At 54.7% G+C, this 22,822-nt stretch overlaps 1 protein-coding gene and 1 long non-coding RNA gene across 5 annotated transcripts; both read left to right on the forward strand.

The window, feature by feature from the left end:
• Window positions 1-967: 967 nt before the first annotated feature.
• On the forward strand, window positions 968-2,765 carry LOC142598326 (uncharacterized). 2 transcript variants are annotated; one of them, XR_012832587.1, is made up of 3 exons: window positions 968-1,683; window positions 1,904-2,085; window positions 2,190-2,765. It is a non-coding gene; the product is annotated as an uncharacterized LOC142598326 (long non-coding RNA). The 2 variants fall into 2 exon arrangements; XR_012832586.1 differs by lacking the exon at window positions 968-1,683 and having other exon boundaries at window positions 1,695-2,085.
• A 1,881-nt stretch (window positions 2,766-4,646) lies between these two features.
• On the forward strand, window positions 4,647-18,525 carry SLC25A37 (solute carrier family 25 member 37). 3 transcript variants are annotated; one of them, XM_075736712.1, is made up of 4 exons: window positions 4,647-4,909; window positions 12,114-12,342; window positions 13,843-13,899; window positions 15,006-18,525. In XM_075736712.1, exons 1-4 carry the CDS (start codon window positions 4,694-4,696, stop codon window positions 15,524-15,526), a joined length of 1,023 nt encoding a protein of 340 aa, XP_075592827.1. In that variant the 5' UTR covers window positions 4,647-4,693; the 3' UTR covers window positions 15,527-18,525. The 3 variants fall into 3 exon arrangements, with proteins under 3 accessions (XP_075592827.1, XP_075592829.1, XP_075592828.1); XM_075736714.1 differs by lacking the exon at window positions 4,647-4,909 and adding an exon at window positions 6,382-6,709; XM_075736713.1 differs by lacking the exon at window positions 4,647-4,909 and adding an exon at window positions 6,729-10,137.
• Window positions 18,526-22,822: the final 4,297 nt, after the last annotated feature.

Here is a 22,822-nt window from a genome sequence, read left to right on the forward strand (position 1 = left end):
AAAACAATACCATTTGCTGATTTTTACGGCGTTTGCTAATATAGAGATAAAAAATAACGGGAACGCATCGGGTTTCCTAGCGGCTGTATTTCCCCACGGCCGCCTCTTCCCAGGAGCATCGTAAAATGCGCCTGGGTGGGCAGGAAAACCCCGGCTGGTGTCAGAGACCCTTTCCCAGGGCATCCTCTGAGATTGCAAATATATACGACATGATCCCTCTTCTAAAGCGAACGCTTTACACCATGCCGTAACGGGTGCCTTTTCCTTTCCACAATTAAAAATACAATTACCTGCTGCTCAATGTTTAAATTAAAAAGAAAAAAAGTCCTGTAATTTGCTGCCATGTGGCATCGCGCTGCTGGAGGTGAAGTAGCGTTTCCCTTTCTCACCCCCCGTTTCAGCACCCACGGCTCCGCACCGCTGCCGGCAGCCCCGTGCCGGTGGCGGCAGGTCGTGCAAAGGATAAAACCCACCCTAAAACAAGGTGTTGCTCAGCTGTTAGCGAACATGTAGATTTGGAAAGCGTAAAAAAAAATATATATATCCCACTGGATCTTGTTGATAAGCCCCAATTTCTGTGGTTCCCCGAAGGTGTCCGCCTCCCAGTTGGACACTCCTGCCTTATCGGCGTGGGTGCAGCCGTGGCGTCCTGCACCTCCTGCCCGGTGAGGGACCGCGATAAGCAAAACCGGGTCCTCCTAATCAGCTGTGGAGCGGCGGGCAGATGGCCTGGGGGCTGCAGGCACCTCGTTTGGGTAGGGACTTACGAAAGCCAGGAGCATTTCACTTCATTTTGCAGGTCGGTTCTCATTTCTCATTCCGTTTCTGGCAGCGTGTTACATTTCTGCTGGTTAAAAGCTGTCCTACGGCGCAGAGGCCCCGTGAAGAAGGTTACGTACCAGCGAGGACTCGGCTCTGCGGGTCTGATTCATCGTTTTATTTAGCTGCTCGCCGTGATGCAATGTGTGTGCAGATTGCGGCGGTGTATTTCGCAGCGACTTGTCGGTGTATAAATGAGTGTGCTCGGTGCAGCCTGCGGCCAGGCTGCGCTCTCCACAGCACAGACAGCTCTGCCCGTTGCTGCTTCTCTGCTGCGATGGAGTTTGGGGCTCCTGGAGCACCTGAGGGACCTGGTAACCCCCGGGGAGCTCCGGCACCGGGACGGGATGCACCGAGCAGCGGTTGTGCCTTGGGAAGCAGCAAGGGAATCATTGCACAAGACCAACTTGTTTCAAAGGAAGGTTTTGTAAATCGCGTTCACTTTGTTGGTGATCTGCAAGGGATGACTCCTCTTTGCCAGGCAGGGATGGCAGGAAACCATCCAAGAGACACAGGCTGTTCCTTTTCCTGCCGGTGGGACGTGTGACATGACAAAACCACAACCCAGACCAGACTCCCTGCCTCATTTTCCCTCCACAAATGCTGAATAATTTTGTCCCTTCTTCATGAACATGGGGAAAATCCTCAGGCCGTGTGTCTCTGCTTTGGCATCTCTGGCAGCTCCCTGTGCCCCGGGGTGGCCCTGACGCGGGATACAGAGCAGGAGCAGAAGGGATTCCTCGTGACACTGCTCCTCAGGGTTAAAATTTAACCTGTTCCTACCTGGAAACAGCACCATATTTCAGGCTGATATTTCTTATCAGGGAGCAAGACCGAAGACTGTTGGGGAAAGCGCTCATTAAGGCAAATGACACTGTAATTTCCCCACCCTCTGCCCTGCCACAAGCACTGCAAAGAGATTAGCTGCTCTTGGCTGTTGTTTATGGCGTAGAAAACCTAGATAAGCTACATGGAGCAATACTGGAAAGTGTTCCTCTTCGAGTTTTAATTCAGGCATTTCCTTGAATAAGGCTGCCTTACAAAAAGGAAGTTCTCGTGCCCGTGTTTGGTTTATGTCTTGCAGACCCGGGTGATCATCGGGGAGTGCTGTCTGCTGGAATTACATGTATGCACGTGGCTCCCCAGCTCTGAAATGTCACCTAAGCTGGAGGACACAGTGTCAAACCATCTGTCAGCAATGTATATTTGGGTTAGTCTCTTCTGGAGGAAACAAAGCTGTGAAAATCCAGTGGCTTCTGCCAGGGGGTAAGATGGAGGGCGGGGGGGGCGGGTGGGAAGGAGAGATTTGGCAGTTGCTGTGTTAAATTGCACGTTGTTGAAGGACTTGTTACAGCCTCCGCTTTCTGCAGGTGTTGGGACAGCTGATGGCACGTGGTCTCATGGGACAGCGAAATGGCTTGGACACACCAGGACGGTGGCCAGATCTCACCTCCAGCTCTCCCACACCCAGCACAAGCGCTGCTCCGGGTGCAGAAAATGCTGCCAGGTACCCAAAATCAATCAGGAGTGAGTCACGCGCGTGACGCTGCTATTGTTATTTTTTCCAGCGGCACCGTGTTCCCACGGGGAACAGAGGCTTCCCAGCACAAACACGGCCCCAGCGCTGCTCCGCCGCAGCCCCTCTCCAGGTACCCGGATGGGAGGCGAGGATAACAGACCAGGCTGTTCTCACCTCACGTGTATTCATGTCACGGTGAACAGGAAAACCAAGCACTTTTCTGCTTTTTTTGGGCCCTCGAAGGATGGTTTTCTTGCTTCCTTCCCAAGGCTCAAGCAGCAATAAATTGCTTTGCATTATCACGGTGCTTCATGTAAACGGTTAACCTTGATTTCGGTACACGCTACGCAACGCCACCTTCCCAGCAAGGTCGAATTCCAAATAATCCTTCAAGGAGGAATGAAATAAAGTCGGTGCTGTTCCTGGAGCCCTGGGCCACAAAGACTTTGTCTCCATCTCTTTGGGTTTGTCAGATTTAGTTGGTTCGGGTTGATTTCACGGTGGCACAAAGAGATCATCGAAAATACCAGGGAAGAGGAGCGTTCGGGGGTGCGGGGGCACGGGGTGAGCTCGTTCCTCCTGCAGACGGGCCAGAATTACCGGCTCTGCGGTGGAGCGGGAGCTGTGGCAAGGGACAGTGCTGGCTGTGGATCCCGCCTTCCCAAAAAGCCTTTGCAGGGAAGGGCAGAAAGCTGCGCTAAGCACTTCCGTGAGCTTTTCCTCCCCGTACGGAGGCTCAAGCCAACGCAGGGGACCTGCCACGGCGCCTCATCCTGCTGTCCTGGCCCTGCCAGATGGGGTGACAGGAGAGGACAGCAGGCTGTGTGAGCCGAGGCACCCCGAAAACCCCGAAAGCACAACCAAATCCTACCGTAAGCAAACCTCCCGAGACAAGGCGGCAGCAGCACGACACCCGCGCTGGCCCCACTCGTGCTTTGGGAGCATCTGGGGCTGTTCGGGGCAGCGGAACGGGCATGTGCCAAGCGCTGCTTTGCTCCCAGCGATGCCGTCATCCGCCAGGAAAACCCCCCCTGCAATGCCACCATTTCTGCCTTCCTCCCCTCCTGCCTGCCGGGCCTCGCCCCGCGGCACCCCAGGGGCGCAGAGCAGGGGGCGGGGGGGTGCTCACCCCGCAAGCCCCCCAGGGCACGTGGCCCTGCGCTGCGGTTTGCACCCCGACACGCCGGGAAGGGCCGGGCCGGGGGCTGCAGGGGGCCGGGGGGCTGCAAGGGGCAGGGGGGCTGCAGGGGGCCGGGGGGCTGCAGGGGGCAGGGGGGCTGCAGGGGGCCGGGGGGCTGCAGGGGGCAGGGGGGCTGCAGGGGGCAGGGGGGCTGCAGGGGGCCGGGGGGCTGCAGGGGGCCGGGGGCTGCAAGGGGCAGGGGGGCTGCAGGGGGCCGGGGGCTGCAGGGGGCCGGGGGCTGCAGGGGGCAGGGGGGCTGCAGGGGGCCGGGGGCTGCAGGGGGCCGGGGGCTGCAGGGGGCAGGGGGGCTGCAAGGGGCAGGGGGGCTGCAGGGGGCCGGGGGCTGCAGGGGGCCGGGGGCTGCAGGGGGCGGGGGGCTGCAGGGGGCCGGGGGGCTGCAGGGGGCGGGGGGCTGCAGGGGGCGGGGGGCTGCAGGGGGCCGGGGGCTGCAGGGGGCAGGGGGGCTGCAGGGGGCCGGGGGGCTGCAACGGGCAGGGGGGCTGCAGGGGCGGCAGGGGTTGCAGGGGGCCGGGGGGCTGCAGGGGGCCGGGGGCTGCAAGGGGCAGGGGGGCTGCAGGGGCTGCAGGGGGCCGGGGGCTGCAGGGGGCCGGGGGGCTGCAGGGGGCCGGGGGGCTGCAGGGGGCCGGGGGCTGGCCGAGCCCTCTCCCGCTTGTGCTCGCACGGGGGCAAACCGCTCGCACCGGCCGTGCCGGGGGGTGGCTGCTCGTGCAAGGGGCGCAGTCACGGGCGGGGGGTGCGCTTGTGCCGCCCAAGCCGCTTGCACGCTTACACGGGGCTCGCCCTCCCGGCGCCGGGCCAGGCGCATGTACCCGTAGAACGGCGCTGGCTCCCGCGCGCGCCTGCGAGCCGCGCCGCCCCGCCCCCCGCCGGCAGAGCGAGTCACACCCCTCCACCCCGCCGTCGCTCTTCGCTATTCGCCCGCGTTCCTGCCAATCACCGGCAGGTCTGTGACGGTTCCTCCCGCGGTCTGTGACGTCATGCGCCGGACCCGGCGGTCCCCAACCGGGCGGTGGGCGGCGGCGTCTCGCTATTGGCGGGCGCGGGGCGGGGCGGGGCGAAGCGCGGGCGCGGCTTTAAAGCGGGGCCGGGACGGCGGCCGAGACCCGTGTGGAGCCCCCCCCCCCCCCCCTCCCCCGTGCGCCGTTACCGGGAGGATGGAGCTGAGCTGCGGAGTGGGGGGCAGCGCCGCGGCACCCCCGGGGCCCGGTCCCCCCCCCGCCGCTGCCGCCGCCGCCGCCCCCGCGCCGCCTATGGAGGGCGAGGAGTACGAGAGCCTGCCCAGCGGCGCCTCGCTCGGCACACACATGATGGCCGGGGCGGTGGCGGGCATCATGGAGCACACGGTCATGTACCCGGTGGACTCGGTCAAGGTGCGTGGCGGAGGTTGGGGTGATCCCCGGAACCTCCGGGATCCGCTCCCGGGGCTGCGGGCCTCGGGGGAGGCGTGTGGGAGTGCAGCGTGTGTGCGGGGTACCGGGCGGGCGGGCGCGGGGTGCTGGGGGCGTGCAGCCGTGCAAGGGCGGGGAGCGTGCGGGGGGCGTCGGCGTGCAAGCAGGGGGGAAGCGTGCAAGGGCCGTTGGAGCGTGCGGGGCTCCCGGGTTGGGGACCGTCGCTCGGCGGGAGCGGAGCTGTAGGGGGGTGCTGGGCGGTGGGCGAGAGGCGCCCGGGCTGCGGCGGGCTGGAGGCGTGCGACGTCCCCGAGGCGTCACCCCGCGGTCTCCGACGGCAGCCGGAGCGGCGCCCCCAGCCCGGACCGGACCCCGCAGCCCCTCCGGTGCCGTCCCGGGCAGCCCCAGCGTTCTCCGCCGTGACAAGCTTCGCGCAACCCGCGGTGCAAAGGTGTGCGCCGGGCCTCGCCGCCTCCCGCCGCAGCAAGCCAAGTCCTCGTGCCGCTCCCCGGGCGGGCAGGTGCCACCGGTGCCATCCTGGTGCGGGGCTGGACCGGGACCCCCCCTGCGATGGCTTTTCCCTCCTGTACCGTTGGAATCCCAACCCAGGAGGGGAGAGCCGGTGGGACGGGCTGGTTCGTCCGTCCGTCTGCGCGCCAGGATGGCCACGAGCCGTGCGGGCCCAACCTTACGCGTCCCCCGTGGGAGCGGTGGCTTTTTCCGGGTCGGGACTCGGAAAGGGGCTGGTGCAGCTGGCGATGCGCCGGTGGGCGCGGGGGTTTTGGCGCGGGCGAGCCGCTCGAAGCTCTTGGTGCTGTCGAGGGGACTTTGCGGCGTCACCAGCGTGGTAGGAAGCGTCACGAAGGGTTTTTCCTCCCTCTGCCCTGCCAATGTGCTGCTCTGGCAGCTTAAAAAAAGAGAAAATAGGGTTGGGGAAAGCCGAGTGCCCTCGATAGCGTGTTGCTGGCGCTGACAGACTCTCCGTGGTCCGGTCGGGAAGGCTGCGAGCAGATGCCTTAATTTCTCCTCTTTTCAATGCAGGGCTCCCTGAAAGAGTTAGAGAGAGGAAATGCCTTCACTTTGAAGCACTGGAGGTTTGCCACTGCGCTGCAATAAGCCCTCAAATGAAATAATCTCTGCTTTTTTTTTTTTTTTTTGCTTTGTTTTTTTCCCATGTTTTCTCTCGGGGTCTGCGCCTGCTGAACCCGGCTCGTGGGTTTGGGGTGCTCCGCATCGCAGGTGCCCCCGAGCCGCGGGGCGCGTGCCCGCCGTGCCTGCTTTTGCACCGGCTCCTCCCCAAAGGAGCCTGGTATTTTCTGCCAAGTCACGGTCGGAGCAGGTCGGAGCAGCGTCTGGTCACTCCGGACTTTCCAGGGTTAAGAGGGCATTTCCTCGGCGGGGTGGGGGGGGGGGGGGGAAGGGAGAGGGAGAAAATGAAAGTTGCGCCCAGTTTCTGGGAGTGGGAGGTGCTTTGTAGGAAGGGAAAAGTGCTGATTTCACTGGGCAGTGAATTCCCCGCTTGCTTCAGGGCTGGCAGTGCCTGTGCTAGGAGAGTGCCAGGGCAATGCCTTATGCCGGGAATAATCCCGCTCAGCAAACTGCCTTGAAGTGCACGGGAGCAGATAAAATACTCCGGCTGTGGGAAAACTCCGGTGGAGCGCGGCCAAGGTCACCCCGTGTGTTGGGAGCAGGGCGACATCCCGAGCTGCGGGCTTTGGGTGCTGCTTCCGCGACGGGCACCCGCTGCTGGTCCGTGCCTGTTCGGCCCGTCTGCGGGAAAAGGTGAGAACTGACCCCAAAAGGGCTTTTTTCTTGTAATGGGAGTAACCAAATACTAATTCAGCTTGTAAGAGCAGCTGGTTTTCACTTTTCCGTGGGAAATGTGCCACGCTCCTCCTACAGAGAAGCAGCGAAGCTCCTTCCTTACTCTGATTTTCTGGATGAGAATTACTGGGAGCGGTCGCGGCTGAGCAGAGCCCGTGGAGGAGGCGGGGGGCTGTGGATGCTGCAGCAAGGCGTTCCAGGCACCCGATCACGCTGTAGAGGAAATGTTTTGGTTGCAGCGAGTCATTTCCTCTCAAAGAGAAACTGAAAATGTTTTAATTTGGGGAATCGTTTGCTTCAAACACTTGCACAATTCCTGAGCTTGACGAGGTTGGGGTAGGGCAGGCTGCGATGGTGGTGGCCTGTTGAGGTGAGTGCGGGCGAGCGGGTCAAACCGTGCCCTGTGGACCTCTGTGAAGTTCATGGGTACGCCTGTGTGACAGCACAGAAAATCCCTGGGGGTGCTGGCGGTGCTCGCCGTGCAAGACGTGCTGGGATGCCGTGAGGGAGGGTGTAAATCTGGGATGCACGTGCCCGCGTGGAGCCTCCCGCGGCACCTGGCTGCGATGACCCTGCCGTAACTCAAAGCGCCGCTGGCTGGGTGTGTGCTTTGCAGCAGTGCTGCTATTTGTTTTGAGGGCAAATGTGTTACGGGTTGTATTTAGCAACCAAAGCTTCAGCTGGAGGCTCGTGATTATTGAGACTTGCTTGGTGTCTTTTCCTTCCATCATTTTCCTTCTAATGGTAAAGACCTCCTTGCAGCTCCAGCCTTAACTGCGCGTTGGCCTCTGTCTTTTCCGTTTAATGCTGTGGTTGGACTAAAACACTGGCTTGAGCTGTAGGGTTTTTAGACGTGTGCTCATGGTGTTTCTCCTGGTGCTTAGGCTTGTTTGGTTTTGTAGCTGCTGGAAAGATAGCTGTCCTGGCAAGCCTGATCAGTCTCCAGATTCATTTTGGGGATCAGCACGTCGAGGACTTCTTGCGATGGCTGCAGAAGGGAGTTTCTGGAGGACTCTCCTGGAGCCGCCTCTTGCTTTTCTGCAAAGCTGCTGGAGCTGCTTTCCCGAGGCAGGTAAATAGCTGCCTTGAGGCTGTGAAGAACAGTTCTCACCTGGGAACTAGGCTGATATGAGGCACCTCAGTGAGACACTGGAGATGCGCTGGGCTCGAACCTCCCTCCCTCGCAGTGGGCGGCAGTTGTACTAACGACAAAAAGTCCTTGCTCCAGCCCTAACCCTGTCGTGGTCCTTCTCCACGCAAACCTGAGCCCCTCCTAACCAAGCTGGTACAACAAGATGTCTGTCAGTTGACTTTGCTGTGGCTGCGCGTGGTTCCGAACGGATACGGGAGGTCCCTTACTGTAATGGGGACTCCTGGGGTGAAGGGTGGGAGAGACACCTAGCCTACATCTGTGGTGCCGGAGAGGGGAGTGGAGAGGAAAGGAGGACAAGTACGATGGAGCTTGTTGGGAGGGATTAGCGAGTGTTTCAGTGGCTCCAGCTAGGACAGTCAACTGCGGGTGACTTGCCTGGTGCAAGCAGACTGTGGAGCTTCCCTGCTTGTAACTAAGGTCTTGAAAGCACACAAGCAGGGGTGGTGGAGCAGATGAGCTCCTGTGAGCTGTTTTACTCTGGTTTCTTTAGACTTTGGGGTTAGGGACACTTGCCTTGGGTTTGGTGGTGGGAGGTTCTTTTCTTTTCGTCTCGACATGGGTCCAGGAGCAACAGTTCCTCTTGCTTCAGCTGACAGCGTTGGGGTGCTGGGAAGTCACAGCTAACCTGTGCGACTGGCCCTACGCTCCCCGTCCACGGGCCTTTGCACACACAGGTGGGTACCACACCAAGTCTGTTGCTTGTCCGGGGAGCTGCTTTAGCTGAAAAACAGCCTGGCAAAAGAGAAAAGGGAGTTAAGAGCTCGGGCAAGGCATGGATTGTGCAATAGCGAAGCCGTCTCCGGCCAGCAGGATCTGACTGGGTTGCTGCAGAAGAGCTGCTTATTTCGTGGAAAGAGCATGTTGTGTTCTCGGTGTCTTTTGTTAGCTGCAGGGAGACCGGGCTGGTTGTCACGTGAACGTGCAGGCTGAACTTTGAGAAAGCCGTGTTCAGGAAAAAAAAAAAACAAAGGCAAATTATATCTGAGCTTGTTTGTACAGTGGCACGTCAAATCGGTGACCCTTGGTGAGGAATAAGCACAACTAGAGACGTGACTCTTGTCAGTAAAACAATCCTGGATAGAAAACTACCCTGGACTATTCCTGTGCTCCCGGCAGCAGAAGGCGGGGTGCTCTCCCCCAGACAGCATCCATAAAGACGGCGCTTGGTCCATAAACAGCAGGTAACCTGATGAACCTGAAGCTGTGACTTTTGGTGTTGCTTCGTATGCCCAAGCTGAAACCAGGACTACCGGGAGGCTTGCGGTTGTCGGTGCGCTTTTGCCTTATGCAATGAGGATTAATCTAAGTAGGTGGAGAAGTATTTGTTGGCTGGTTTAACCGGGGCGTGAGGCTCCTGGAGGAGCTTGTTGGCTTCAGATAGGTGCCAGGAGCTGGGGGGGGGGGTGAGGACTGCATAGCTCATAGCAAATCATCGTTGTTCACACAGTGATAAACTTATCCTGAGCAAAACAGAGCTGAGCCTGTTTTCAGTTCTGTGCCTCTTGCATTGCAGCAGCCACGCAGGAGATCCTGGGGTTGGTTACTCCTTGGGCTGTTTGTCCTGTTCGTGTCCGCAGCTTTAATGAAAGGTGCGAGCCTGAGGACCTGGCTGTGGTGGTGATGCAAACCGCGGCCTGCGTGGGTTAGGTGGGTACAACATATACTTACCATCCGCTCTGGGGTATGGTGTGAGCTTTTGAACCCCTCTGGAACGGATCAGGTGATCAACAGAGAAATAAAAATGGGTATTTATCCGTTCTCATGTGAAAGCAGCTGATTCTCAGTACGGGTGGAGATACTCAGGGTTAGTCCCCAACCACACAGCACCGCCCGCTTTGGTCCCGCACACGCCAGGCTGACAGCTTGTTGCTTTACAGGAGCGCTTCTCCCTGGTTACCCTCTGAGGAGCTGGTGCTGCTGCGTGCTTAAATTGTACCGGCTGCTTCGAAGGCATCCCAGCTATAGACTGGGGTGAGATCGAGATCTGGGGTCAGTTCTGGAGTCTGAAGCAATTCCTTCAAGTTAAAACTAGCAGAGGAAAAAAAAAAAGCCAACACAAAACCAGCTGGATGTGACCGGCTTGGCGGCGGTGGGTTGTGCTGAGTCACGCTGATGGCAGAGCGGCTGCCGGGAGTTTCTCTGGGGCATCACAAAATCCAGCCCCTCCTGACGAGCATCCGTGGGACAGGAAGGTGCAGAGACCCGCGGAGGGGTTGCAAGACCCTTAGACCCGGTCAGCGAGGGCTGAGAGCCAGATTTAAAACCTGGTTTAAAATTCCAAGATAATGGAGGGCTGTTGCTGCCTTTACAGGAGGATTTTCCTGAGCCTTTGGGTTTAGTTCCAGCGCTGTTCATAGGTTACGATGCATTTAGTGCTCTGAAACAGGAAGCTTTGCTCGAGGCTGCCAAATTCCCTGTTGTAGGGTGATGCCACGACCACTGGCTGATGCTTACGTCTGAAATTCAGCTAGCTGCTGAACTAAGTCACTTTGCGAATGTAATTCCTGTGCAATTTTTTTAGAGTATTTACTACAAATGCCATAATTCGTTTGGCTTAGCCTCACGTATTGCTTTGCTGCTTTCGTAGCTTGGTTTTACTGTGCTGGGTTAAAGTCTTGAATTCAGCTCTGATCTCTTCCTTGATCTCAGAGTGCCTGTGAAAGTGCTCTTCAGTTTTCCAGTGACTAGAGTGGTTTGGGGAATCAAAGGTCCAAACCTGAAACATTTTTATTGGCTTAATCTCTCCTGAAAGCTTGGCTGTAATATTGCCTCCTGGCCGCCGAGGTGAATCCATAGGCTTGGAGGGCCGTGCCCCGATGAGGAAGCACAGAGGTGGCACGGACAATCCTGGCTTTTCCCAGGGCTGTTGAATCTCTGCCGAGGACGGAGCCGTTCCTGTGGCTTTGCCCGTGAGGGCAGCGCTGGTGTCTGCACGCCGCCACATCGTTTGGGGGAAACGTTATTCTGAAGATGGGCCGTCCCAGCTGACGGGGTGGGAAGCATCCTTCCTGCCAAACCCCAGTGACCTCTTAATTGCACTTCTCATGCTCCTTAAAAGAGTGTTAATTTGATGGAGCCTGTTGCAGGTTGCTAAACACTCGTCTCCCGTGGCTGTGCCCTTTCCCAGGAGCCTTCTGTGTTTGCGTTGCGAGGCGTGAGGCTGTCACCAAAGGCTGTGTCCCTTCAGACCGGTGTCGGCGGGGTGGGGTGTTTCAGCCGTGCTGCAGACCCGCAGGACTCGTGGGCCGCTCAGCAGGAGCGGCAGAGCCCTTTGCATCTTGATGGTCTAGGTTTGCTCCCTCTTGCTGGGGCGGTTGTGGAGGTTGGAGCCTTGCCGGTGTCTCTCCCGTGGCTGGGGTCTGTGCCCCGCAAACACCCGTTGCGGGTTGGCATCGTCATCGCAAGGGCTTTGAGCGTCGCTGGCGTGTGATGGCATCAGTCTGCAGAAGCCTGAAACAAACTAAAAGACGTGATTTTTTTTCCCATGGTGCGTCATTAAGTGATGGCAGCGAGTTTAATAGGCTGCTTTGGATGCCAGAAGCTTAGCTGCCTTCGGAGATGTGTGGAAGAAAAGCCCGTCGAGGACTATTGAGCAAAGATGCAGATGAAACCACCTGGCTGAGGACGTTGGTGGCTGCAGGGCACCGGGAGCTGGGGGGAAGATGGGCTGAGAGTCACCCGCTGGGTCTGGCCTGGGGGGCTGCGCAGGAGAACGGGGCGGCCTTTACCTGTCTCACACGCCGCTTTCTCAGCTGCCCTTCTAGGAAACGTGTTTCCCAATTCGAGCGGGTGTCAAAAGCAGCCGAGCGACTGCAGGAGGAACAAGCCGGGGCAGAGACGGGAGTGTTGTAAGCAAGAGGCAATTAAAGACCTAACTGTATTTCTTCACTGAGGCTTTTGAACAACTGCGTTAGCTTAATTCCCTGGACTTCCCATGCATAAACAGGAGCAGAGGTTACGCTTCCCTCCGCTGAGCGCTTGTCTGAGCAGCCTCGTAACGTTCGGGTGTCGCAATGGGAGCGTGGGGTCGATATCGCCGGGCTGAGGCAAAGCGCGGATAAAGAGCGCGGGGCCCTGGCGTGGCTGCAACCGGGGAATAAATTATTGACCCCTCTGATGATCTTGGAAGTCTTGCAGCTCTTTATGGCTTGTGCTTGTTGCATTAAGGACGGGTAACTGAGGCCTTTCCCTTCGTGTGCTTTGTTGCAGACAAGGATGCAGAGCTTGCAGCCGGACCCCAAAGCCCAGTACAGGAGCGTGTACGAAGCTCTGAAGAAGATTGTCCTTACAGAGGGTTTCTGGAGGCCTTTACGTGGGATTAATGTCACCATGCTGGGGGCTGGCCCTGCCCACGCAATGTACTTTGCCTGCTATGAAAAAATGAAAAAGTCCCTAAGCGATACTTTCCAGCATGGAGGAAACAGCCACTTGGCCAATGGTATTTTTGGGTTTTTGCACACAAAAAAAAGCTTGCAGTTAACAGCTTTGTCCCTTGCTTGCTTCACGCACTTAGCCTGGCATCCTTCACCGTGCTGTGCTCCTGGAAGATCTGCTGTAGGCAGCCTGCGTTCAGACCGACCCTGTAAATACCCATCCGGGAGGATGCAAGGTGCCGACGTAACCCCAGGCTTGTGGGTCTCGGCACCTGCTTTGGGAGTGCCGGGGGGGGGTGGGCAGGCAGGCAGGTGTGGCACCTACCTTCTAGCTGAGTGCTCCGTGCTGGTCACCGTGCCCCTCTGAAGCCTGTGCCCTGACCCCTTGGTAGATCTCCCTTCTGGAGGGGGGGTGGCTGGGCTGGCTGGCAGCACCAGGGTGGAGAAGCCCTTCCTGGCCTGAAAGCCCCGATGGCGATGCTGCGCACCCTCCGAAGCCTTAGTCTCATCTAGATTTCTGCACTGCCCTTTAATCTCAAATTATTCTGGCGCAAGCAGCCAATACGCTGGACAAGCGTCGTTCAGCGGCAGTGGCAGGCTGCCGTTTCTGGCTTGGTTTGAAGGCTCGAGCTTTGAAGTACAGGTTGTTCCATGTCGTCTCCCTTGGAGCTCCAGCATGGTCAAGCGCGCTCTGAGCTCACATGCTTCTGTTAAAGATTTTGCTTCTACCAGGAAGGCTTTTGCGTTTAGGTCCGGCAATACCGCTGTAACAGCAGAAACCCTCTAACCGAGCAGCCAGGGGTGTGTCAGAAGGGTTTGTGCAGAAGACAGTTCTGCCTGGTCCTTGGCGTGATGCCACGGTAGGAATCTGCTGTGGCAGTCACTTGACTTAACCAGCTCAGTTGAGGGTATATAATATCTTGCTGGCTTGCTGCTTTTTGCTAGTAACATGCTTCCTGTGTTTACCTTTCAAGTAGCTACAGGTTTTCAGTACCAGCGGGAAAACCGAAGCGCTGTGTTAATGAGAAATGACCAAAAGTCATTTGGGCAAGAGAGAATTTGAGATGGAAACCTACATCAAAGGAGAAGGTGTGGTTCGAGAGGCCCGTCCTAGAGCCAACTGCAAAATCATTAATGGCTGGCTGGATGTTTGCAGAATCCGTGCAATTAGTGTTTAAAACTAGTCTGAGTAAATGGATGAAAACGCCTAATTATGGATGGGCTGAGCCAGTTCTCAGCACCGCTCATTTCGCAGCGCAGGCTGGGTGAGCTGGTGGTGTCTTGTGTAGGCAAAGCCTCGTGAGTTGTCGTAGGGAACGGCAGAGCTGACGGCCGCGATCCTCTGAACGGATCCTGGTTTCCATCAAGCTGCTCTGGATGGGTTTTTCCGCACCGGGAAGGAGCCGTGTTGCTGGATGCGCCCTCGGGCTCATTGCGGAGCTGGACTTAGCTCGGTGCCGCGCGGACTGCCTGCAATGTCGGCTGCTGCCTCTGCGGATGGCGCTGCCTGTGCAAGCCCCTGGCCTCCTGATCCTTTTTTTTTTAATGGTGCTTTTGTCTTGCAGGTATAGCTGGGAGCGTGGCCACGCTACTCCACGACGCAGTGATGAATCCCGCTGAAGGTAATGCCCCGTGCTGGTGGGAAGTGCTGCACCCCGTTAGCTGGGGAGGGCACCGAGGATGCTCTGAGCCATCTCAGCAGCTCAACCCCTTTGCTTTAGTGACTCTGCCCAGGTCTTCATGAGCTCAGACCAGTGTAAAGGGGTAAATTCTGCCTGGCTGTTTTCCCTTGCTGGCCAAGGAGTTGCACGGCATCTACGTGGCGTATCGTGACTTTCCCAGGAAAACTGGTGTCACTTTTACTAGCACAATGCTGTTACTACGCTGCTAGTGCATCTTTATGGAAGTGGTTATGGTTTATCTCAAACTTTGGATTACCCAAACTCAACTGAGCTCCCTCATGTTAGACAAGCACAGCGGCCGGTGGGACCGTTGTGTAGCCGTCCCGGGTAGGTAGAGTCTGGCATGAGGGGGACTAACAGTGAAATGCAACTAAAATGAAGACAATTAATGTTTTGGTCCAAAGACAGGTTTTTCTGGAGGAGAAACTCTCTAGTGTTTAAAATCCTTTTAATTAAATCATGATTAAACAAATTAAATTAATTGGCCTTTTGCTGTCAGTGTTACACAAGTTACACTTCCCAGGTCACGTACAGTTATTTAACCGCCTTTCTGCCCTTGTCCTCTTGGTATGTCAGTGTTTCAGCACGACAGCTCTGCATCCTCACGTGCACCTGAGGGTCCTTGTCAGTCTGTCTCAATGCCTTTCGAGCTAGAAGTAAAGGCTCCTTAATTAAGCTTGAGGAGAGGAGTGCATTAGCCCGTGGAATTGGAGAGCTGTTGAACCGGGGCTGAGCTCGGACCTGCTTCCCTCACTTGTTGCGTTGGGTTTTTTGGGGGCACTGGGCAGGTTGGGGGAAGCAGAGGACACCTGCAGCCTTTTGGTGAAAGCCTGTAGATAAGGAGCTCATGGCTACAGAAGTGTCCTGTCGCTTTGGACTTGAAGGGGAGGTTGGGTCTGGATGGTTGGGACTTGGAGCAGGGGTCAGTCTGGGTGCTGTGATGACCAGGAACCATGTGCCTTGGCCAATAAATCTTTGTTTTATCTCCCTGTCCTGCCTGGTGCTGCCTGCCCTGCCTGTCTCCCTGCGGCCGTCGCCTGGACCAGTGGTGAAGCAGCGGATGCAGATGTTCAACTCCCCCTACAAGTCTGTCCTGGCATGCATAAGGACAGTGCAGAGGACGGAGGGGTTCAGTGCCTTCTACCGCAGCTACACCACCCAGCTCACCATGAACGTCCCCTTCCAGGCCATTCACTTCATCACCTACGAGTTCATGCAGGAGCAGATCAACCCCCACCGGGAGTATAACCCTCGGTCCCACATCGTCTCCGGTGCAGTCGCGGGGGCCGTGGCCGCCGCCGCCACCACTCCTCTGGATGTCTGCAAGACCCTGCTCAACACCCAAGAGAACATGGCCTTGAGCTCGGTGAACATCAGCGGACATCTCTCGGGCATGGTGAACGCCTTCAAGACTGTCTATCAGCTGGGGGGCATTGCGGGGTATTTCAGAGGGGTGCAGGCACGTGTCATATACCAGATGCCTTCAACGGCCATCGCCTGGTCGGTGTATGAATTCTTCAAGTACTTTCTCACAAAGCACAGGCTGGAAAAAAGAACGTCCTTGTGAAGGACTTAGAGTGAGTGGAAGCCCCCGTGTCCCCTCCGTGCGTGTCCGTGTGCCTGCAAGCCAGCGAGCTCTGGGTCCCTGCTAAGGGACGTGCCAGGTTTCTGCTGGATTCACAGCTGATGTCCGCTTCTGCCTCCCCAGGGAAGGAGGGGTTAAAGTGGTCCTCAGTCACGTGTTCCCCTCCTTGCTTAAACAATGAAATAGTTTATAAAGACTTATAATAATATATATATTTAATAACTTTATTTTGGAGAAGTGAAATTGCTAACTGATATTTTTCTCTGAGTAAGTTTGAAGATGTAGTTTACTCCTCACCAGAAGGCTTAGGTTATACGGCCTAGGCTGGGTTTTTTTTTTTTACAGTGAAGAAGCAAAATATCCTGTCACAGAACTTAGTTTTTATATAAATATAAAATAGATGGATAATGTTTATCCTTTATTTTTCTATGTAGGCATTTGGTTTGTTTTTTAAATACTATTACAGCTAGATGCTGAGCTGTTTAAAAAGGGCTAAATTCTTCTATCCTGTATAAGGAAGACAAAAGCATTTATTTTTATAGCCAGATTGGCTTTAATTATACAGCATTTAGCCCCCAAACGGTGGCCCAGATTCTCATGTGGGTGTCAAGGTACTTGGTGGTCTGTGAGACTTGCTGGGGTGGGGGAAGAAGGAATGGAGACACACTTTGGGAAACTGTAGGACACCAAGGAGGGACACCCCAAAAATAACCTGGTCACTTTGCGGGGGGGGGGAGAGGGAAACTATCAATTCCATTTTTTTACAAGGAAACCCTTAAAAAAAACCCTGTAGATTTTAAAGAATAGTATTTTTTTTGCAAACACTTTTTTTAAAGGTACATTTTTATGGTGTGATAGCTGAACAGCCTTCATCCTCCCTTAATTTATTCATACTTTTCCACTAAGGCCCTGATCCCTCTTACAGGAGCGGCCGTGCACGTCTCCATCGCTTGTAGGGTCGAAGCGGGGTGCACGGAGCTGCTCTGCTCCCGGGGGGGAGATCAGAGCTTTTGTTTACAGTTCGGCTACTGCATCGCAAGGGTCGCATCCTGGCAGCACCAAACCAGCAGCGGATGGCGAAAGCCTTGGGAAAGTCTTCCCTGCAGAACTAGAGCCACCTCCCAGCTGGTGCTTGGCAATAAGCTGCTGCTCATCTCTCTTGGGGAGGAGGGGGGAAAAAAAACCCCCAAACAAACCCCAAAACCTAACCTAGAGAGGTTCCTCATGCAGCGGGTTTGGTTTTGCTGCTGCGGGATGCTGAGCGGTGCGGTAGCCAGCAAAGCTGTGCCTGCTTGGGAAGGGTGGCAGCCTCGCTGCACGCCCTGCCCCTCCTAGGAATGGCTTTTCCAAACCAAAATCCATTCTTTAGCCACTTACATGGGTGATCAGTAGCTAATGAGGGATTTTAGGGACCTGGATGTGTTAATAGACGTTATAGGACACCAGTTGACAAATCTCCGTCCTCCCTGGAACTTGCCCTGGCAGCGGCTGATGTCTCGAGCTGGCACATGGGACAGCTTGTGGAGATGTGGCTTCAGCTCGCTGAGGGGTCTGGGGGAGAAGAGCTGTGACGTGGAGGGCAGCTTTTGGGCTGGCACGTGTCACTGGACGTGTCCCGTCAGCCAGGCGCCTTGCGTAGGATGACACTAAGCAGAGCTAATCCTTTTGGTCCGTTCTTTGGAGAAGGTAAATCAGAGAGCACCTCTCTGGGTGGTGTTGCGTGTGCCTTGTGCAAATTAACCTTGTACCACTGGCAATGATGAAATGAGCTTCTTGATGCCTTTTTGTCATTTAAACTGAATGAATCACTGTGTCAAATGCACCCTGTGTCTTAAAAGTGTAAAAATTGTAAGCTTGAGGCCACCGGTCTCGGCGGAGCAGCTGGAGAAAGCCCTCGGCTCTCTCTGCACGGAGATCCTCGGGGCTGGAGGTCTTTGAGCTGTCTGTCAGCCTTGGATGTCTTTTCCTATTGACTTTAGAAACTGGAGAGTCACTAACAGGAACCAGAACTGCACAAAATATTTCCATCGGAGATGGGCATAAACACTTAGATGAAAATTTTGGGTCACTTTAATATTAAAGAGGCAAACTGTAGCATAATGGCGAAGGCGACAGCTTTCAGTGTGACCAGTAGCTAGGAGTCATACTTGGCAAGCGGTCCCCAGTGCGTCATCCTCTTCCTCTGGTCGCTTAGCTTTAATATTTCTGACTTCACCCTGGCTATTCTGGGAGAACTCCATCTCATGTTGGGAGTAACCTGTGAGTAGCTGGGACGTGAAGGATGGACTTGCCCGAGGAACAGAGTCGGTGGCCGTGGAGCGATTGGGAGGGCGATCGTGGTTTTGGCCAGCTGAGCGTCGTACTTGGAGGGGGAGGTAGCATCTCATTTTGGTTGCTAGCTGGAAAAAATGCGAGTGTGTCCTGAGTTTTGAGCACATAAATAATTATAAACCAAGTTTTCTTGGGAACTTGCTCCGTCTTGAGCTGAGAGTGGATGAGGAGCACGTGCACGTTTATAGAGCTCTTTACAGATTACCCCGGGTACCTGATAAAACCAGAATTTCCATTCTGCAGCTGGGAATGTGCCCAGTTGGTCTAATAATTGCAGAGGTCTCATGTTTAAAATCTTTCCTGCTGTACGTAATGCTGGATCCCCAGGTGAAAGCCCCTTCACCAAAGCCGTTGCTCCTTATCTCTTCTAGGTTTGCATTTGAGAGTTTTGCTGCGAGTCTGAAGTTTTATTTTAACCTGGTATGTGAAACATGTACTGCTGCTTTGTCTGCAACAAACGCACATATTATTTAAGGGGGAGGATGAGTAACTTTGTCCGCAGTTCTTAATTATTTTTTTTTGCCTGCCTTGGAATTTAATGTGTTTCCTTAAATGTATATTTAACAATGCAGGAGTTCATTTGTGAAATGCTGCTACAGTTGTATCACTGGAGCTCAAGGAAATAAAATATTCTGATTTTTGTCCTTTTAGGCTCATGTTTGTGGTTTTCCTTAGCTGTGTGGTTGGGCATCGAGCTGGATCCAGCTGGGGCTGAGCAGCAGGAGGGTGTCCGTGGCTCTGCGTGGTGGCGGGCGGGCTGATCTCTGGAGGAATGGTGCCTTCTAGTGCTGCCTGAGCGCTTGGCAGGCTCAGCACCGCACCGTCTGAGTCAGATAAAGCCCTTTGTCATCGCACTGGAGGAAGAAAATAGTTCTGGGAGGGGTTTTGGCAGGAGCTGATATCTGTATCCTGGGCTCGCACTCCTCTAGGAGCCGCTGCAGAGTTTTGCCATGTAGTCCTCTTGGCAATGGCTTGGCTCCCGAGGTGAGCAAAGCAAAACCACAGACTGCGGCTTGTTCAGCAGCAAATTCCCAAACTGGAATTTCTTCCCACCTGGAGGAATGCCAGGGTGAAGGCCCATGAAACTGCTTGTTTGCTGAGGTTTCGACAGCGTTTCCTGCATAAATGGAAGGGAAAACCTCAGGAAGATACTAAGCTGCTTTAGATCTTACGTTTCCCTTCAATAACAAGGGAAAAAGCCCCAATTCGTTGGTACGGCTTCTGCACAGCGCTGGTGCTGGGGGAGGAATGCTGCCGTTACGGGCCGAGCAGCATCAGGTTCATCGGAGCTGCTGAGCTGCCCCAGGGTCGATGAGACCCCCGGGGCTTGGCCAAAGTGGGGGCTCTAAAGGAGGAAAAAAAAAAAGTGAGGCTTAACCAAACCCTTTTGATTATGAAATCTCCAGCATGGAGTGACTGTTTCAGCTCCAGGTGGAAAATGTTTCTGACTGTGAGGTCGCTCCACAGGAGGGTTTTGGGTTCTGGCTTCGTGTCTGATGCAGGTAGCTTTGCTCTTGTCCAGCTGAGATGATAAATCGACTGTATTATTTGTTATCGCCGCTGCAGGAGCGTGAGGGTTCAGCAAGTGGAGCGGCATCGCTGCGGGGTGGGATAACGGTGGGGGGGTGCCCGAGCAGCCTGTTTGTGCCATGGACTTTGCGAACGCTCGGAATTCCTCGCCTCTTTTGGTGATGGTGGGTCTCGTTGGGGCCAAAGTCTACCGTACTGTACTTCTAAATTTGACTCTCTCCAATACTGTCAGGAGAATCTGGGGTTCTGACAGTTTTTTCCTCCTTTTCACCTCTAATAAACCTGGCAGAACTGCGTGGTCCTTGCTCCAAATCTAGCCTGAAAACCAGGTTATCTTAAAATCACACCTCAGCTTACCAAGCACTGCGCATCTCTGATTTCAAAGCACGAGTCTGGATCTCCTTGTTGTGACTCTCCAGCCTTAAAAACCTGGAGCTGGCTCTGAAGGATTATATTCCAAGACGCTGCTGTCCTTGGTCCACCCCGAAGGAAAAAGGAGTTCCCTTTCCTCAGCTATTCTGCCCTTTCTCTTTTCCTTGTTGTTTGTTTTTTGGTTTTGTTTTGGTTTTGGTTTTTTTTCTATCTTCAATGAAAAATCAAGAAGGTGCAACGGACTGTCCATGTCCTGGGGTGGAGAACAGGCTGCCTCGCCTGGCTAATGAGCTTAAGAGACAAGATCAAAAGATAAAGTGCTCTTTATACTCAGCAAAATGTTTTTGACAGGTTTATATTTCTGTTTGCATTGTAGAGCAAATATTTAACTCCCCTTCCCCCTGTGTAGTAAATGTGTGTAGTCCTGAAAGGTGAGGCGTGTAACACACTTCATGCGTACCTCTTAAACACTAAATACTGGGTTTATGTGAAGGCTGGTCAGGACTCCTACCTTTCTCTTTATTGTAGTCACCGTTCCGCTCCACCTTATCTCCAGGAATTCCCAAGAAGTGAGAAATGCCCCTAGTATGTGTCTGCACAGGAGGGAAGTTTTGTGCTGGGATGATGTGTGGTTACATGGGACACAAATTACGAGATTAAACTTGCAGCTAAATTGCTGATAACGCCTATTCCTGTCCACCCAGGTCTTCTCTATTAGACCCAGGGGAAGTAAGGGATTTTTACCCCTGAATTACTCAAGGCTGTCCGAGCTCTGAATTAAGTCTACTGAAATAAAGGAAAAACACCCAGAAAAACTAAAAACTGACAGAAAGAGACTCCATGCCCTTGCAAGATGCTTTCCTTGCCTGCCCAAGAGGGAGACATGACTGATGTCCTTTGGCCCTGGCATCTCTGAGGACTTCAGGCTGCTCTCCCTCCGTTCGCCTGGTGAGTAATTTAAACTTTTCTCATGTTTTCTCCGCTTTTGGTTTGCCTGAAAGTTGTCTGACTTCGTTAAATGCTTATTTTGTGCCGCATCCTACTGGTGCTGCAAATAATAATGGAAAACGTGGCTGATTATTGAGGAGAAAAACTGAAATAAAAAAGACATTTTTCATTAGGAAAGCATGAGGTGGCTGCAGAGCTGAGAACGCCTGGGCTGAGCCCCAGTTTTCCCAGCAGGAAAAGGCTGCGGTCGGGAAAGGGGATGTTTTTTCCCTGGATGGGAGAGGCTGGCTGAGATTACTAGAAAGGCTGAAGAACCTCTGCAAAATATCACGTCGATGGTTATCTCTTCTCCCTCCTTTCTGTTTTAAACCTCTGGTATCTGCCTGGCTCGCTGATGGCCGTAAAGTGGAAATGGGGAATTCCTGCAGCCGAGCAGGAGGGGACGCGTCCCCCGGGCGTTCGGGCACGGAGAGCCGCAGCGGGAAGCAGCAGAGCAGGCAAAGCCCAAGAGCATCGCCCCAGCTCCTCCATCACTCCCAGCTTTCAGGAGTGCTCTCCGGGAGGAGGAATGAGCTGCTGGAGGTGCCTCCCGTGGGCATGTGGCACTTGCCGAGAGCCGTGACATGCCGATGTCCCCGTCTCCCTCTGGGCTGGGTGGCGTTTTGCCCTGGGAACATCCAATTTTCTAATTGACACTAATGGTTTCTTTGGAACCGGTACAGGTTATTGTGTAAATATCTTTTGAGGGTATTTTTTAATGCGTCTTATTTATCCAGTAGACCGTAGCAACTCCTTAAACTCGCAGGATTTCCTGCAGCGAAGGTCTCTATGGCGGTGGGTGTTCGCTTTGCTGAGTTCAGCACTTGTTCGTATTTCGGACTCTGGGGTTGGTACCAACAAAGAAATTCCCTTCTCTGCACAGTCCATCGTTTATAAACTGCCCAACTGGTATTTTTCCTAGGGCTCTGTAAATATACAAGACAAGCAGAAGAGGGGGAAAAAAAAAAAAAGTAACAGCTGTAATATCTCAAACTTGTGTGGGTGAAAGGAGAAACAGCGACCGAGGGCTTTGCCGGAGGGTGGAAGGTGCACCCTGAGCATCGGTCCTGAGTACGGCGGGATGCCGGGGCACGAACGCTCCCTGGGACGTGGTGATGATGGTGATGGCCACATCGCCGGGACGGTGCCTGGGGATGCCATCGGGGGGACCTTCTGGCAGCGACGTTAGGGACGGCGGGGGGTGCAAGGGCTACGTGCCCCGCGGGACGCAGGTGCTCTCCCCTGAGCCGCCAAAGTCCTGGCATTTGGATTTTTATTTAAGTCATTTGATTAATCCAGGATCTAGGCTGTGTTTGTTCACCGCATATGATTATTATCTAGTTTGCCCGATTCTTTGTTTCTCTTCAAATATTGTTTCTGCTTTAAAGGGTAATGAACATAAAGGCAAATATCTCACCTTTTCCCTCTTGAAAGTTCATTAAGCTGCGTGTTTACCTTGGATGACAAGATGCAGCCCACAAAGTGAAAGGTTTTCCGGCCACACCTTAACCTGCTATCTTATTCTGCCACAACTGTCCACAAAGGGAATAAAAACATTTGTATTTATCCACAAGATTTAATTCCTTTTAAAAGACAAGGGATCTGTTTGTAGAACAGGTAAGTGTTTTCCGCCGGGCTCTGCAGGTGTAAATCCTTCGTGGAGCGTTGCAGCGTGGCCAAGCCCTGGCTGCGGGCAGCTGTGGAGGAAGTGAATGTAATTCCAGCCCTAAATATTGCCGATTTTGGGGCGTGAGCCTTTTGGTCCCGGAATTAAGCAGATCCCCTACCCCCAATATGCAATATTCATCCCCAGTGCGGCATCCTCACCTTTGCTTCACTCACCGCCTGTTTTGCTGCCGGCACAGAGGCCCCCACATTAGTCATTTTGGTGGGACGAGGAAAGCCAGGCTTTCCCCCTGTTTTCTTTTTCACCTGCTACGATTTGCACAGCAAAAGTCCGTTTGCCGTTGCCTGGAGGAAACCGACCCCCCAAAACCTGCCCAGAGATGCAGGTCTGCAACAGCCAGCGCAGCCCAGACACAACCACCGATCAATCAG

The sequence above is a fragment of the Balearica regulorum genome, chromosome 27, assembly GCF_011004875.1.
Source record: "Balearica regulorum gibbericeps isolate bBalReg1 chromosome 27, bBalReg1.pri, whole genome shotgun sequence".
In the NCBI taxonomy this organism is placed as follows: Eukaryota; Metazoa; Chordata; class Aves; order Gruiformes; family Gruidae; genus Balearica; species Balearica regulorum.

Coding starts and splice junctions, on each gene's coding strand:
- SLC25A37 (XM_075736712.1), top strand. CDS start 4,694: ATGGAGCTGAGCTGCGGAGTGGGGGGCAGCGCCGCGGCACCCCCGGGG. Junction 4,910..12,113: donor ACCCGGTGGACTCGGTCAAG/GTGCGTGGCGGA, acceptor GCTTTGTTGCAG/ACAAGGATGCAGAGCTTGCA. Junction 13,900..15,005: donor AGTGATGAATCCCGCTGAAG/GTAATGCCCCGT, acceptor CGCCTGGACCAG/TGGTGAAGCAGCGGATGCAG.